The 17327-nt window shown below is 44.6% G+C and overlaps 1 protein-coding gene across 2 annotated transcripts in view; it reads left to right on the top strand.

The window, feature by feature from the left end:
- Positions 1-17327, top strand: part of cblb (Cbl proto-oncogene B, E3 ubiquitin protein ligase) — a 73441-nt gene that overhangs the window by 33466 nt on the left and 22648 nt on the right. For both annotated transcript variants that reach the window (XM_080779752.1, XM_080779753.1), the window contains exons 6-8: positions 3583-3704; positions 14873-15010; positions 17155-17242. In XM_080779752.1, the coding sequence (XP_080635878.1) occupies positions 3583-3704; positions 14873-15010; positions 17155-17242 (348 nt within the window). The remainder of the gene's footprint in view (positions 1-3582; positions 3705-14872; positions 15011-17154; positions 17243-17327) is intronic.

Here is a 17327-nt window from a genome sequence, read left to right as displayed (position 1 = left end):
GTGGTTGTGTGATAAGGTGTGCTCAGTGATCACCCCATGGTTGTGTGATACAGTGTGCTCAGTGATCACCCCATGGTTGTGTGATAAGGTGTGCTCAGTGATCACCCCATGGTTGTGTGATAAGGTGTGCTCAGTGATCACCCTGTGGTTGTGTGATACAGTGTGCTCAGTGATCACCCCATGGTTGTGTGATACAGTGTGCTCAGTGATCACCCTGTGGTTGTGTGATACAGTGTGCTCAGTGATCACCCCGTGGTTGTGTGATACAGTGTGCTCAGTGATCACCCCATGGTTGTGTGATACAGTGTGCTCAGTGATCACCCCATGGTTGTGTGATACAGTGTGCTCAGTGATCACCCCATGGTTGTGTGATACAGTGTGCTCAGTGATCACCCCATGGTTGTGTGATACAGTGTGCTCAGTGATCACCCCATGGTTGTGTGATACAGTGTGCTCAGTGATCACCCCATGGTTGTGTGATACAGTGTGCTCAGTGATCACCCCATGGTTGTGTGATACAGTGTGCTCAGTGATCACCCCATGGTTGTGTGATACAGTGTGCTCAGTGATCACCCCATGGTTGTGTGATACAGTGTGCTCAGTGATCACCCCATGGTTGTGTGATACAGTGTGCTCAGTGATCACCCCATGGTTGTGTGATCACTGATAAGGTTTGACAATTATGGAGAGAAGAGACCTGGATGGAATAAAATGTGGGCTTTTATTGTGAAGAGAACAGAAACTATAGTCAGGAATGAGTCAGAAAGGATGTCTGATGACTATTTTGAGCATCAGCAGGCTTGTTTCCTGTCCTTGTTCAGGGTGACCAGCTGGTTATTAAACCCACAGTTAGGTAGCTCAACCGTCTGGGCTCCTATAGGCTACTAAGCCACCCTGACGGCGTGCCGTGGGTTCGTGGGACTCCCGGTCCCGACGGCGTGCCGTGGGTTCGTGGGACTCCCGGTCCCGACGGCCTTTGCCATGTGTCACTCCCCTTCTCTCTACTAATACATTAATAAATTGAGCCAAAAGTAACAACAAGACTAAGTATTTCCTTGCTTACGGTAATGAAAGTATTCCGTAAGTGTTGCACTGGCCGTACCTCTAGCGCAACACGTTGGCCTCGGAAAACAAGGAAGTGTTGATCAAATAGAATATGTTTTTGGTTATTGCGTCGTCTATTTCTCGCTTCAAATGTTTTCAAAAACTTTCTTGAGAGCAAAGTTTAGTTGTAAATGACATAATGTGTTTGTTTACATGGCATAAAATTCAAGCAGTGCAGCAGGTTTGATCCAGAGGTCTTTTATTTAGAGCTGATCGGTCATTATACAGAAATAACACACCGCTGAAATCAGCGATTGACCATTCAGAATCAAGCATTCAACCAAGCCATGTAATAACCACCAACAAATTAATGAAAACCAGAATTAACAAAACATTTTAGTTAACTGAAATAAAATGTAAAAAATGAGGCTTCACAAAAAACGCGAACAATATTAGTTCTTGTCAGAAAACTTTTGATGGTTTAGAGTTAGACGAGTATCTTCACACCTTCACATCCATTACTAATCCATATTACAATAAAAATCGAAACCTAGAAACTAAACTAAACTAGCAAACCCACCTTAAAACAATTTAAAACTACACAGTAATTGAAAACAAGGAAAAAAAAAACTCAAAACTACTGAACATTTGAAACCTATAATAAGCTTGCTTGCTCCACTAGCCCATGGAGCCCAGAAGATATGACAACCATGCAGCCTCAAACCAGCCATTAGTTTCAGGTCATCTCTCCCGTTGTTAACAGCTCCATTCCACAATGTGTCTTTTTTCCTTCAGATAGAAAAAAAGTGATTGAGTCACTGAAAACAGTGTCTCCACCAATGCGCTGACATAATTGTTTTCAACATACATACTGTAATAACTTTTGGCTGTTAGTAATAACTAACAGCAAAAATGAATATTAGATTTATACCAGTGGTTCTCACTTTTTCACATCAAGGACCCTCAAAATGATGTGTATTTGGCAATAAAATAGCAGAACTACAAGCTTGAGCTTGTAGCCAAAGTATAAGTCTATGGTTAAAATGATTGTGATGCTATATGAACTAATCTAGCCAATCTACAAGCGCTGCAATTCCTTGTGAGCTTGTAGATCGGCTATTCTCTACAGGGATTGCACAATGGTTGTTCTGAATGTTGTATTGTTATGGGATGACTATAGTTTGGGTTTATGGTTGAGAATTGCAGACAATTTCAGTCCAAAATTACTACTTTTGAATTTGTGCTTTGTACTCAAGTTTGTAACTGTTTACATCTAACATAACAAACACTCCTTTGCTTAGTAAAACTGTTATTCCCGTAGTGGGCAACTTGGCATTTTCCCCATCTTTAGCTGGTCGGTAGACCCACCCATTTGATGTGGAAGTGAATGTTGGCTCACAGTTTCCAGATCAAATGAGTGTTTGCCAGACAGACTACTAACACAAATAGTGGTCACCAAAAAACCAACCAGATCTAAATAGAGACACAGCCACCCACACAACAAGCCAACCGCTTCACAAACCCTTGCAAGTCCAAGTAGCACATGCTAGCTTAATTCACTTAAAACCCTGTTCACCTATTTATTATAGCTTAAAATAGTGAATTTACAGGACCGTAATCTCTTTCACAGTTAGCTACGGACCTACGGTGTCTTTTAGCAGCTACAGCGAAATGAGGCTCCATAGAGGAGTCCTCCTCCAGATCAGAGCTGCATTTCAAGTCACTTTATTCCACTATAATAAGATTCTACTGCCTTATGGTTAAGTTAAATCACTTAAGCCACATATACTTTGGCACACACCAATAGTAAGTAAGTAAGTAAATTTTATTTATAAAGCACCTTTCTTAACAATGTTACAAAGTGCTGCAATAGACCGATCTACAGTACAAGCTCACAACATGTCACGATTGTGACCTTGTAGATGTCTCTCTCTTTTCCCCTTTTAAAATTAAAGATTAATATTTTTCTTTGCCCAATACCAAGGAGACAACACCAGGGTTAATCTGGTTGTCTTGGAGACTATGTACAGTAGAATAAAAGTGGATTTCTTCACAAATTAATTGTTTGTTTTTAGACTTGCTGGCAAGAATTATTCCTCAATAAACAAATATCCCTCATCATGGCCACTAAGACATTTCAATGATTATCATGACTTTTCTGAGTATACAGTATGTACAGTTCGACTAGTAAAGCTCAGTGTCAGTGATGCTTATTATAAGTGACTTTGGGCTTGTTTGTTCTGTAAAGTCAGTTGTAAATATTGTTAGTTGCATCATGCATGTTTTGCGTTTTTTGGGGGCTTGTGTCTAATTTGTAGTTGCTTTTATTTGGGCTTGCTAGTGTTATCATGTCAAGGACGCCCAAATTAACATGTAATTTTCTGCGTATTCCCTATTTTGTGCCATGGACCCCCATACCAGATTTATGTTGTTAAAATGTTTCAAAAATATTTCATTTTCTTTGTTTGACAATACCAGATCTACAAGCTCACAACACGTGTGTACTGACATCTGCTCTTCGCTGTGTACATTTTGCAGCCCTGGGGGTCGATTCTGAGGAACTGGAACTTCCTGGCAGTGACTCACCCAGGCTACATGGCCTTCCTGACCTATGATGAGGTCAAAGCCAGACTGCACAAGTATATCAACAAGCCTGGCAGGTAAGCCATCACCCACTGTAGGGTTGTGCCAATTCAAATAAGAGACACACCCTTATTTCCAAGAAAAATGGGACGGGACTGGAAGAAAAGGGTAAAATTTCACTGTATGCAATTTACAATTTAGACATTTAGCAGACTCTCTTAATCCAGAGAGATTTATAGTAAGCAAGAACAACACAAGGTAATACATCAAATGCATAGAAATACCGGTAGTCATCTACGATCATAAGTAAACCAAGAACATTGAAACTACAGTATATACACTATAGTATGCCAGATCAACCTGCTGGCATCTGGCTACATAACATGCTGTCTAAATGCTGTGTACATGGTTGCTGTCTGGCAGAAACCTCTTATCTCCATATTTCAACTTTGTGTGTTTTTTATGGAAAATCAAAGCCCTATTTGATCATACTACAGCATCACACAAAAGCATCGAAAATAGCAGATCTGCAAGTAACTTTTTATGTTTTTAAAAGTAACAGTTTAGGTTTCCACGTTATGTAATTTCTTTGCATATTATATTGACCACTTGAACCCTAGCATCCATATCCAGACTATTTTTGGCAAAGGGATTTGTGGTAATTAAAAAAAAAAAATCCAATTAAGTACAGAGATGATTCAGGTCCAGTTTTCTAGCCTAAGGTGACCTTCACACCAGATAGCTTTACTGCGATTAAAACTAATCCTGCTGCACATTGTCGGAAAGTGCGCTTCGTTTTGGCAGGTGTGAAGCATCATTCGAATACTAATGCGCATCAAAGAACCGCATTCTACTCCGACCAAAAACGGGGGTTTCGCTTCGCTTCCAATCACACTTGATTACGATTCGGTGCAGGTGTGAATGCAATCTGCAGCAAATAAAGGAAATGAAGCAAACAATGTGGCGGGTGAGGAGCTAAACACAGTTGGAGACGGAGAAGGCATATTTTACGCAGCGCAAATATGTCCCGTTACCGTGGATAGACGTGGTCGAATGAGAAGACCGAAGCCCATGGTCGAAATGAGGACGAGTACATTAAACAATTGCACATAAACAACACAACACATAAAAACACTGCAGTGTAGCCTACACCCTACAGAATATTCTGTCTGTCTGTGCGTGCGTGCCGTAAACATGGAGTGCTGTCACTGTGTGGGGACTTAGGCCAGGGACTTTTTCTGTCTGTGCTCAGTGCGCTGAGCACGCCTCCATGCCCAAAGGAACAGTGCGTGCGGAGGGGGAGAGAGAGAGAGAGAGAGAGAGGTCCAGTCCCCGACGGCACGAAACATGCACGTTATGAGTATAATTAACACCATAGATTAGGCTATAGTTTATGAATTGATCACATTGATAAAATTCCCTGTTGCGTTTCCTTGCTGCACTTGACACAGCCAGTGTGAAGGCAAACCGCAGCAAATTAAATATGCAAGAATCCCAACTTCTTCCCATTCGCATCGAGTCTACCGAAGTATTAGGTGAGAATGTGACCTAAGAGGGCTTAAGTGGTTAACAAACTTTACTATAGTATACGAGCAGTATGAACTTGTAAGATGTGGCATCGATTGCTTCCCAAAAATCATAAGGAACAAAGTCAGTTCAATAAGGAACAATTCCGTATTTCAAGGGACGGTTGTCAACCCTTGTATCACCATGTACAGGTCTGTATGTACAGAGGTATTTGGTTCTATTGATTTTATGAACCTGCTGCTGCTTTATTGCATGGCACACTTCTATTGACCCTGTACCAGGGCTGGCTATATTTCAGCGTTTGCTTGTTTACCCAAGCCTAATAAGACGGTCCTCCGCTGGCCGTGTGCTTTTTCTTTCATGTTATCTAGAAGTGAAGCCACAATCTGGTTCAAGGATGCCTTGCCTGTGTTATGCTCTAACGAACCCCACTTGTCAATGCAGACAGAATCGTAAATATTTATAAGCCTTCGCTGAACATCAACATTGGCAACATTCACAGTATGGCAACCAAACAAATAGTTCACAGACACATGTTCTAAAAATTTAGATTATAAATATCCCTCTGTTTAGCCTGAGTTGTCCATGGGTGTCGCTCACCGGAAATAGCAGATCTATGATATGAGCTTGTACAGTAGATCGGCTATTTTGCTGTGTGACACCCGTGCACAATTAAGTACAAAGGACCATTCACACCAAGTACTATAACTCTAACTAAGACTCACCTGTTCAGACTCCACTGTAGCCTGTAGCACTTGCCGTAGCACTTTCTCTATAGCCTGGACTTATGCAAAGGTTCAAATGAAATGTAGATACCGTAGCATGTAGACATACTCTACTGTAGTGTAGACCCATGGCATCCTATAGTTTATAGTCTTTATTATACTATTTAGACTGATGCTAGGTTCTTGGTTTACCTATGATCCTATTGTGTTTACCTTGCTTACTGTAAATTTGTCTGGATTAAGAGTGTCTGTTAGATGCCTAAATTGTATATCGTTCACCAATGTCGTCGTCCTTAGAGTTGTGCTGTGATCTCTGCTATCCACTTGACTGTAAATGATTGTCCAGTGCCATGTGCTGCTCTTGCATGTGTAAACTACAACTTTGTATCCATCCCCTGGTTTTTATCGTAACCACTTGAATCCTATAATCATTCGCTGAAAATAGACGATTTACAGGCTCACAATGCGTCATGAGCTTGGAGATATTTCGGGCATTGATAGTTCAGTACAGTACAGAGCCAACATAGGTCCATATAGAGAGTTTTCAATACAAGATGCAATACATACAGATAGAAACTTATATATTATTGTCATGAATATATTTAGGACTGAGGCAGGTTCTCTATCGTGTTCGAGACTGGCTCTCCACTACATATTTTCAATATGTACGGGAACTGACCCTACAGGGCAGTGTTCATGGATATCTCTTTAAGACACATCTTCTATGGTGGCACCGCCCAGATGCCAATCAGCGGGCTATTTAAGCCCCATCTGTGCAGTGCCACTTCGATTTTTTGATTTCCACGAGAGCAGACGTTTCGTGTATCTCAGCAGTTTTGACACTATTAAACAACATATATATATATAAATATATATATTTAGAACATGAAGCTGCGTGGCACACAGTCCACTTACCTAGGTAAGAAGAGAGCTGGTCGTCTCGACGACTCCTCTCGGGGCGCCGCGTAGCTCCACAAAAAACAACAACAGCAACAAGCTGCAGGCCTAATCCGCTAGACAGTGGAGGAAGCCTCAGCTTGTCCGTGCGTCCGTTCCCTGGTGAAACCCGACCACGTTGGGGGAAACCTGGAGACGGCGTTCGGTCCGTGCGTCCGTTCCCTAGTGAAACCCGACCACGTTGGGGGAAACTAGGAGACGGCGTTCGGTGTGGCCAAAGCCAAGTGCGAAGCCGACCACGTTGGCGGAGCCCTGGTTCCCTGGCTGCAGAAGCGGTGAGACCTCCGGGTCTATCATCGCAGCTGTACACCGCGGCGGCGATTGGCGGGGTAGAACCTAGAGGAGCTGACCCAGTCGGCGTACTCTGAGGCCATCTACGTTCGCTGATCGTTGCCGCCGCGGTCCGGGCCAGACCACACGGCAGAGAGTGTAAACAAACAATTCCAGCGTGTTCCAACTTCCTCATTGACAGGTTGACGTGAGCGTCATAGTGTAGGAGGTATGCTCGTCAGGGACGGCTGCCCAGACTGCACTGTGCCTCACGGTTCACAAGAGGGCGGTGTGGCTCAAAGATCAGGAGACAAAAACTCCAGATGACCCACCGTGTTAGGCGCTGCAATTAAATCGCTTACTCTGTCAGAATTGGTTCTGGTTAATATATACTTATATGCTTATATATTATATACCTGTGTGTATCAATACAAGCATACAGGTATGTGTATCACGCAAGCTGATACACTACCAATGTATTGTACAGTCTGTACAATACAGTACAGGCATATATATATGTACCATTGTAAAGGAAAAGCGCTATAAAAATGCAATTCATTATTATTGTTATTATTATAAGTATGATAATGGCTACAACAACACACTATGCATGTGGACTTGTAGGCCTACTGGTATGATATACAAAAGTTTGGAAGCCTCCAGTGTGCTTAATGTCAGATTGGTTTGTGCTAGAGCAGAGCGGCCGAGCAGTTTATGTACAACCTCTTCCAGAGGTCCATAACTCTGCTGGTGACACAAAACAAACTGTGGACATTGATTTGGGGACTCTGTCCTAACAAAGAGAGAGCACACTGAGAATCCGCGTCATGGGGATGTCTTAGGGTACCATGTTGCCTTGATTCGTTTATGCAGCATTGTGAGCTGCAAAGGGTAGATTATGACCCCTCACGTTCAAGCAATTACTATGGGCCCACTCCCTGTGGAGCACATTCCGAACAGTTAAAATATGGTGTACAATACAAGATGTATACATATATGTATATATAGGTACACATATAATAAATAATATATAGGTATACATATGAATATATCTATATAGAGACAAGAGGAGATGGAAATAGCAGGGGTTTCTCAGGCTGCATGTGGAGCTCACACGCCCACAGAGGATGGCCATGACCAGTGTGTGCCCTGCGGGGGCCCTGGTATGAGGACCTCCTGTATGAATGGTCTCTTCCTTCCAGCTGAAGCTGGAGGGGCCATGCCTGTTTTGGCAAAAGACCAGTCGTTTCCACTGACAGACCCATAAAATGTATTTTTTATGTGAACGGGTATATGCTATTTGTATACAGCTGTGACTCTGTCTCCAAGACAATGTTTTCTCAAGAGAGACAAATAAAGACTACCTTGAACCTTGTCCCAGGTTGGCAGAGCTGGGCGAGCTAAGCTCAGGCTATAGCTCCACCTCTTTCCTGCCCTGCCTGGTATGGACAGGTCTGTAAAGAAGGATTTAGTGAAAGTTTTCGGCGAGACTACTTACGAGTGTCAGCAGCCTATTAATGCACTACAGTGTGCAGTTTAGGGAGCGAGCGTTGACTCGCCCTCTCGGGCTAGCTGTTGTCTCGTTTGTAGGTGAGACTAACACAATTCCTTGGGGTCAGACGGCCATTAGAGCACACTGTACAGGGTATGGTTTACTGAATGGATCCCCATTAGCTGATGCCAAAGCGACAGCTAATCTCCCTGGGGTCCATATGAAATAGACATACAAAGAGTACATGAATACATGTATTGTGGGTGTTGCGCCAGCTTACACCCCGGTGATGTAGTTCGGTATTGTGGATCTGGGTTCAGTGACACAAACAGAACGTGCTGGGTCGGTCGAAGGTTTCCCTTTATGTTGGGCAGTCATCATAGCGCACTATACTGTCGTATTTCTGGCGGGGTGTCAGCTCACGCGACAGTGGTGTAGTTCTGTCACAGACAGGACATGCTGTGTCTGTCCGACGTTTGGTAACATAGACATGACATGCTGGGTCTGCCAGGAAGTATGCCTGAATCTCAGCCATTATCACACTATAGGGCGTATTGCTGACGAGGTCAGCTCATGCGTCCGTGGTGTAGTTTCACGGTGGAGCCGGGCTCAGTGACACAGCAGAGCGTGCTGTGGCTGTCGGGCAGAGCACACGATACAGTGTACAGTGTGTCACGGCGAGCCGTTTATGCACCTAGGTGTGACTCTGCGGGGTAGAATCCGGTTACCGGTCTGAAACCACAGAGAAAGCTCTTCTCATCCAGAGAAGTCACGAAGTCATGGCTATCTAGGCGCAGCTAGCCAACAACAACAGCAACAAGACTGAGTGCCGAATCTGCCTCGCGGAGGAAGCCTCAGTCTTGTCCGTGCGTCCGCTCCCTGGTGAAACCTGCTCGTCGGGGGAAACCTTGAGACGGCGTTCGGTCCGTGCGTCCGCTCCCTGGTGAAACCTGCTCGTCGGGGGAAACCTTGAGACGGCGCTCGGTGCGGCCAAAGGGTCCCAAGTGCGAAGCCGACCTCGTTGGTGGAGCCTGGGTTCCCTGGCTGCAGAAGCGCTGTGAGACCCCGAGCGAAACCGACCTCGTCGGTGAACCTCCTGGTTGATCATCGCGGCTGTAAACCGTTGCGGCGGGTAGCGGGGTAGAACCCAGAGGAGCTGACCTAGTCGGCGTACTCTGAGGCCATCTACGGTCGCTGATCGTTGCCGCCGCGGTCCGGCCAGACCACACGGCAGAGAGCGTAAACAAACAATTCCAGGGCCAACCGGCGGGGTATGGCTAGAGGTGCTCAGCACACCGAGCCCACTCCTCAGTCCTGACAGTTCAGGATACCCAGCCCCCACATGCTGTCTCTCGAGACAGTGGCGGTCAATTCAGGTGGACCCCTGAGTAGGTTCCACTATGTCATGGGTTGTAGCTCTCTCGAGGTCGTCCTCAGACGAGCCCTCCATTGTCGTTTCCGGTGATCCTGGATCTCCATCTGGCCAGTTTGTTGGTACTTTGCGCTCCTGCGTCGTTCTTGAGTACATCCACGGATGTTGGCGTGGGACGTCCTCGTGACCGGTGCCCGTTTGTTGGATCCCACAGCACTAGTTTGCTGGCTGGCATCTCTTGGCAGTGAGCCAGCTGGTGCCTCCGCCCCTTAGGGCTGAGGGAGACCACGGTGTACCGGGTGCTCGCACATTAGGTCGGCAGCCCCCCCACGGGAGGTGGTACTGTCTGCCTTGCGGCATGAGCCAATTAAGCGTGGACACTTGGGTGGCTTCTCGCGGGACAGCATTTTTGTTGTTAGCAGTGTCAGCCACAAGAATGTCCCTATCAGTGCATGAAGGAGGCTGCCGCTTCCTACATGGCAATGGTTAGGTGGTGCTGGCACCAACCCCTGCACTCTATACCATACGGCCTGATCAGAGAGTGCTCGGGTAGACCATGGTCGAAGGGTGGACTGTCCCACCGGATCACAGGGGTGATCCAACAGGGACAAGCAGGCAGGAGTGCCAGGGTCGCCTGGAAGGCGGGCACACTCTGCCCATGGGACAACAGCCCCCTGGTTGCTGTAGAATGGTGTATCTCTGACAGAGATCTACACAGCAGTGACATGGGCGACTCTGTCTACATTCACCTTGTCCTACCGATGGAACGGGGTGGCATCCGCTCCCCCGGTGGGAGTCGCTCCTGCGTGCTACTCAGCGGTAGGGTCACCAGCACCTTGACCGGTCAGGTCGGCCGGGCATCTGACGGGCTGGCTTGAGCAGCCCTTCACCCCGGTGGTCACTGGCCTAGCATCATGCTGGGCCAGCTGAGCCTAGGCGGCGTCTTGCGCCTAGGCCACGAGTATTACTTACTTGGTATGAATACTGAAGTTTTGGAGCGTTTTGGCAAGCGCCTGTGACTCATGGCGCTCACCACTTATAGGCTCGGACGGAATTCAGGTTAAACTGCCTCGGGCTGCCGCAGGGGCAGCTGGTCTGCTTATTTCCTCGCGGTGTGTCTTAGAGAGTTCCCGTACATATTGAAAATATGTAGTGGAGAGCCAGTCTCGAACACGATAGAGAACGGAGGGTTACACTCTCTGTAACCCAGGTTCTCTGAGTGGAGAGACTGGCTCTCCACAAAAGAGCCGCTCCGAAATGCGTGTCAATCAAGAATTAATCGAAGTGGCACTGCACAGATGGGGCTTAAATAGCCCGCTGATTGGCATCTGGGCGGTGCCACCATAGAAGATGTGTCTTAAAGAGATATCCATGAACACTGCCCTGTAGGGTCAGTTCCCGTACATATTGAAAATATGTAGTGGAGAGCCAGTCTCTCCACTCAGAGAACCTGGGTTACAGAGAGTGTAACCCTCCGTTCTAAAAACGCCTTCTAAATCCTGAACTACAAAAATGTTATGTTTCTATACTGTACATACTGTAGCAACAAGAACCCCAAAAGGGGTTCCCATCCTGAAGGGTAAAAACACCAAAAGGGGTTCCCGTCCTCATTGAATAGGTTAAGAAAAGATGAACATTGTTGAAAAAAATCAAGTAATACTCAATTTCTTTCTTAAAAAACAGATATGTTATCCGAATTTGCATTGAAAGCAGACCGAACAAAACAAATCACTTTCTACATACTAACAAGCTACTAATGAGGTTGTGTATATACTAGTGAGGCCAATTAGTTTCAGTTGCAAATTCTCACAAGGCTAACACAAGCCCCCCCCTTTCCCCCCGTAAGTGGGAAATGCATGGTGGAAAAAGAATAAGTCAAATAATAATTACATAACATAAGAAAAACGTGCGTGCGTGCGTGCGTGCCAATCCCTTGGTGACTCACGCAAATATCGTATTAACAGTCCCCGGCACTCGCATCCACACGCGCACACATGCTGTGTACACAAACACACACAAGGCTGTGAGTGGGAGAACTAAAATGTGAAATGAGCTACGCTGTGTACATCTTATCTTATCACACATACTCACCTGACTCTACTAATCAGCCACAACAGTGTCTCCAGAATGATCTGCTGGAGTCTAGATGTATGCGTATAGATTAAAGAAACACAGTCTAGATGTATGCGTATAGATTAAAGAAACACAAAGGCAATTAGTAATCCATCACTGCATTTGCGGAATTAACAATATAATAACAGTATATGTGTTTGCTTATAATGTGTACACCCACACAGTAGCATTGTCTATGTTCTTGTTGTGTACAGATGGACCCTCACAGGTCCATTTGGTTCTTAGTCTCACAGTTAGACACAGTTCTGCTCTACAGCAGTGGTTCTCGACCCATGGGCCCCCAAATAATTGGCAAAACACTGAGATTTTAATGATAACATGACATTAATATTAAAAGTAATACCAATAAATAAGAACTTAAAGTACAGTACTATGTTGTTTCCATTGACCCAAGATGGAACGCAATCGTATGATTGAGCATTAAAATAAACAGGTTTTCCAGGTTTTCCAAAAAGGTAAACAGATTATTGGGACGTAACGCACTAACACTATGCACCCAACAACTACGTCAAAGTCAAAATCTCTTGACCCATCTCTTGGAGTGGTAAGCCGCAGCCGTGCCATGCTCTGGAATCATTTGGCCCAATCAAAGGCCCAAGAATAATTAAGAAAACGCTATGTTAAAATGGTAGGTTTTTAGTCCAGACTGTGGTGCTCTCAATGCTCACTCGGCTGCCTGCACTGTATGTTAAGTGGTTAGGTGGGTGGGCAACGAATGCTTTCAATATTTTCAAGCATGTCCTATAGTATATCCAGAAAAGGTTGATACCGGTATACCACAGCCCTGCAGTACAGTACTGTATGTCTCAGCTCTCGTAAAGCCCTGCTGAATTCAGTGTGAATTCAGCACACTTAGCCTCATGCAGGTTCTGTGTCATGCCAGATTTCTCTTCTCGCAGCCTGTTTTCTTTTTCCACGTTCAAATTGTTCCACACTGTGCCGCTGAGAGATTTCCTTTATTCCAAAAACGATGCTGGGAAGCCATGAGTGATAGAATGAAAGGTGTTTTTTTTTTAAAGTACTGTTTGTTGCAGGAAGATGTTATATACTGTATATCAAAGAAACAAAAGGACTTCATAAATCACTGTCTAGACAGTGTTGTCTGTTGTATTTCTACGTGCACGTTTCTTAAAGGGTGGTGGTAATAAAGATGAGATGTCGCATCCCCAGGGTAATGGAACTGTCACTGATGACATCAGGACTGTGCAACTAAATGATGTGTTCATCTGATGAATATTAAGGGAAATAGAAGTCTATTAATGATGCTGCCAGGTGTCATTTCGTCAACAGTGATTGCTGTAGTGTTGATGGGAAAGAAATATGAAATAAAATCGCCAGATAAGACCAAAATGGAATACCCGTCCTGTCAAAAGCAAATTGTTAGAACAATTCGTCTATGTCTGGTGTCCAAACCTTTGCAGAAAATGGAATCCTTAAGCTATGTTCCAAAAGATCCAAGCTCTGGTTATTAATACTTTTCATTGGTTCAATATTTATAAAAACCAACAGACAGACTTTACCACTTTTTCAGACTTTTTTCTTTGTTCCTTTTCTTTCAAAAATAGGGCTGCTATTTTTTTGTGACACTGTAGTATGAAAGTATTTACATACATTTACGGAAAAGATTCAGCATTTTGCTTCAATGCATTCTTTAATCATATACTCTCTACTTGTAGTGTACTGTCGACTAGAGGATTCAGTTGTCTACATGTACACGATGGGTCTATGTTGTCTTCTGAAACCACAGAAATCTCTGTTTTTATTTGTATCAAAGGGATTTTGTGCATCTGGGATATTTTGATGTATTGCAGGATCTCCATATCCCACAACAAACGGACACACACGTACACCACGCGCGCGCGCGCGCGCGCGCACACACAAACACACACACACACACACACACACACACACACACACACACACACACACACACACACACACACACACACACACACACATTACACACACAAAGAGGCACTCACTGAAGTGTGTAGCCCAGCATGTCTGTCTGTGTGTCTGTGCCAGTGAAGTGCACATGTGGGTGTTGATGCATCCATCATGAAGTCTGTGGATTGTTGTGCCTGTGTCTTAAGCCTAGCAGATGGGATGATTCACAGGATGCCGCAATGTTCAAATGGTGCAGATTAAAATCAGACACTGTGTTCTGTTATTTGAATACATTTGAAACTACTGTTGATGATTTTCTTCCCCCCTCTGTCAGGTCGCATAATGACTATATTAGGGATTTAACTTTTCCTGTGTTGAGGAGGATCTCTGTTAAGTGTTTATTTATGTAGTCAATTTGGCTTTTTCTTAACCATTCTTAAACAGTTGTTTCGTTTACTTTGCTGTTTTTATCCCAATGTTTTTTAAACTGTAGCACTTTGGGGTTAGCGAAAATGTGAAGCGCGTTATAAATGAAATGTATTATTAGTTATTATTATTATTATTAAGCCCATATACTTGGTCATACACCAAATTGCCTAAATAGACAAACTACAAGCTCACAACACGTTATGAGCTTGTAGGATTGCTATTATTTGCTCTATTTTGGATTATTTAGCATTTTTTAATTGGCCGATTAGGGGACCTATAACAATGGGTCCACGACCCACAAATGGGTCTCGACCCAGTGTTTGGGAACCAGTGGTCTACACAAGACTTTAAGGACCACTGCTCTACATTATTGTCAAGTGGGAGTCTGTCCCATTGTGCACTGTACACAGTATGTGTGTGTGAGCTTTGTGTCTCTCTCCCTCCACCATGCAGTTACATCTTCAGACTGAGCTGCACCAGGCTGGGCCAGTGGGCCATCGGATACGTGACCAACGATGGCAACATCCTGCAGACCATCCCCCACAACAAACCCCTGTTCCAGGCCCTCATCGATGGATGCAGGGAGGGCTTGTACGTACAGAACCCTCCACACCTCCCTAGTACACACTCTCACTCTCAGTCAGTCATTTGATGGAGGGGAAAGGAACTAGTTGGAATAGTGTTTTTCTTCCATGCACTACGTTCTACTGGGGAAACTCCCCCCCGTCAGGGGAAAAGAAGCATCCTGCTCACTCACTCCTCATGCAATGAAGGAAGTTCGGGGCTCTCCCGAGGTTGGCAGTGGGAGAGTAGCGCCCAAGATTACATTTTAGGCCAGCGGTCCCCAAATGTTTTTGGCCGTGCACCCCCATGTTACCTCCTAACCTAGCTGACGCATCCCCGACGCTAATTCTCCTTGTATTTGGCCGAAAAAGTATAAGACAAATTATATGATTTATGGCAAATAATCAATGTCACTGCACTGAGTCATGCAGCTGCTGTATACATCTCCTTACAACAGTGGTTTACCCGCTTTTGCCGTCTGTGTGAAATAACACCATAAAAACGCCATGACCCTTTTCATATCACACGCCCCCTAGAGGGTGTCCGCGCCCTGTAGGGGTGTTGGCGTCCTGTAGACAGAGGGCTCCATCTTGCACCACCCTTATCCCTTACCCCTAAACTTATTTTCCAATTTTTACTTTTTTGAAAATAAATTTAAAATAGTTCAACTAGCCGGTCTACATGTTGTGAGCTTGTAGATCAGCTATTTGAACTATTCTAAAAGGGTTTTTTAAATAGTAAAAAATGGCAAATAAGTTTAGGGATAATAAGGGTTAAGGGGTAAGATATAGCCCAGAATCTGAACTGACAGAATCATTCATATCTGATTTGAATAGAAACACAAAGATGTTCTTGTTTCTTTCTGTTTTCTTGTGGTCCTAAAACACAGCTTCTTAGCCTGGGACGGTTATTGACGGCACGCACATTCCATCATTTTACTATATATGTTTTGTGCATGGCCTCCGACCACAAGATGTCTTTGAGGCTTTCGTGACGACGTTTCCATCACACCTGACAGCTGCCGTCTGACGGTCTCCTCGGCACATCAAACAAACGCACTTCCTTTCCTCGTGGCATCGCTCTTTCCTCAGCCATCAATCAAACAGAGTCTAGTTAACGGCAGCCTTTCAGATCAGATAATGCTCTCAGAAGTCTACCGTGGCCTTGGGGAAGGGATGCATTTACAGGTACTTATGTTTTTTGATCAGGCTGGAAGACATTAAATGGCTTCCGGTAGAAGTCGCTAGAAAACGTGCGTCTCGTTAGCCACTCGAACGCACGTCGAATGTCAGTTTACTATTATTACTACTAAAATTGAATTTATCACTGTTGGCTGGATGCCATAATGTAGTCAGCCGTGATACTGCGGCTCAAAGTCAGAGGAAACAAAGTGCATCTCCTGTGTTGTGTAGTGCTGCGGATGTGTCTATCTGCTCAGGTCATTAACCGTACATTATGCAGCATCATTGACAGTACATTTGCCCCGGGCATGCATGCTTTATTGTGACATCACATTTTTACAAGTAAAAATGTATTTTTGTGCATAGCTCCCAGTCCCATCGTGACATTTTTCCAAAATAAGAAAGAAAGAAAGGGAAGGTGGGGGGGGGGGGGGGGGGGGGGGGAAGGGGGGTGCAAGGAGATCAAGGCAGGGAAAAAAATAAGTTTGAGTTTCGTTTGAATACTTTATTAGCAAGTTTGGGAAAAGTTTGGCAGTACAGGTACAGCATCTATGCTAAAAGGATAACACAAAAAGGCTTGTTTCCATTGAGGTTTGTAGAGTCCTCGCGGGAGTGATTTATTAATCCCACACCCGTTGAAATTCAGACCAATCCCGGCCGCTCCCGCAATGTTTTCATTTTTGACCGCCCGCAGTGAAAGCCTGACCACCGTTCCCGCCCGCAACAAAAAAATAAGTCCCACTTTGTCCCGCACCATCCTGCTATTTTATCCTTCAGTCCCACTAAACCAGCAATATTTTCATTGAGATAAAAAAAAGAATGTTTCTGAGATTGAGCAGAGAGGAGTTATGTATGTGTGTGAGGAGCTGATCACAGTCACAGATAGAGGCAAAGTGTTATATTAGGCTTATTATGCTATATATATTATTATATTGTGTCACAGACACACACGGTGGGAATTATGCAGTGACATATCTTTCTTATCCGCAGCTATTTGTTTCCTGATGGACGCAGCTACAATCCTGACCTCACAGGCCTGTGCGAGCCCACTCCCCATGATCACATCAAGGTCACACAGGTGTGTGTGTGTGTGTGTGTGTGTGTGTGTGTGTGTGTGTGTGTGTGTGTGTGTGTGTGTGTGCGCGTTGTTATTTTGATCAACA

Source organism: Protomyctophum bolini (assembly GCF_963924005.1).
Source record: "Protomyctophum bolini genome assembly, chromosome: 13".
In the NCBI taxonomy this organism is placed as follows: Eukaryota; Metazoa; Chordata; class Actinopteri; order Myctophiformes; family Myctophidae; genus Protomyctophum; species Protomyctophum bolini.
The sequence above is the reverse complement of the archived record's forward strand: the minus strand, read 5'-3'. Positions and strand labels throughout refer to the sequence as shown.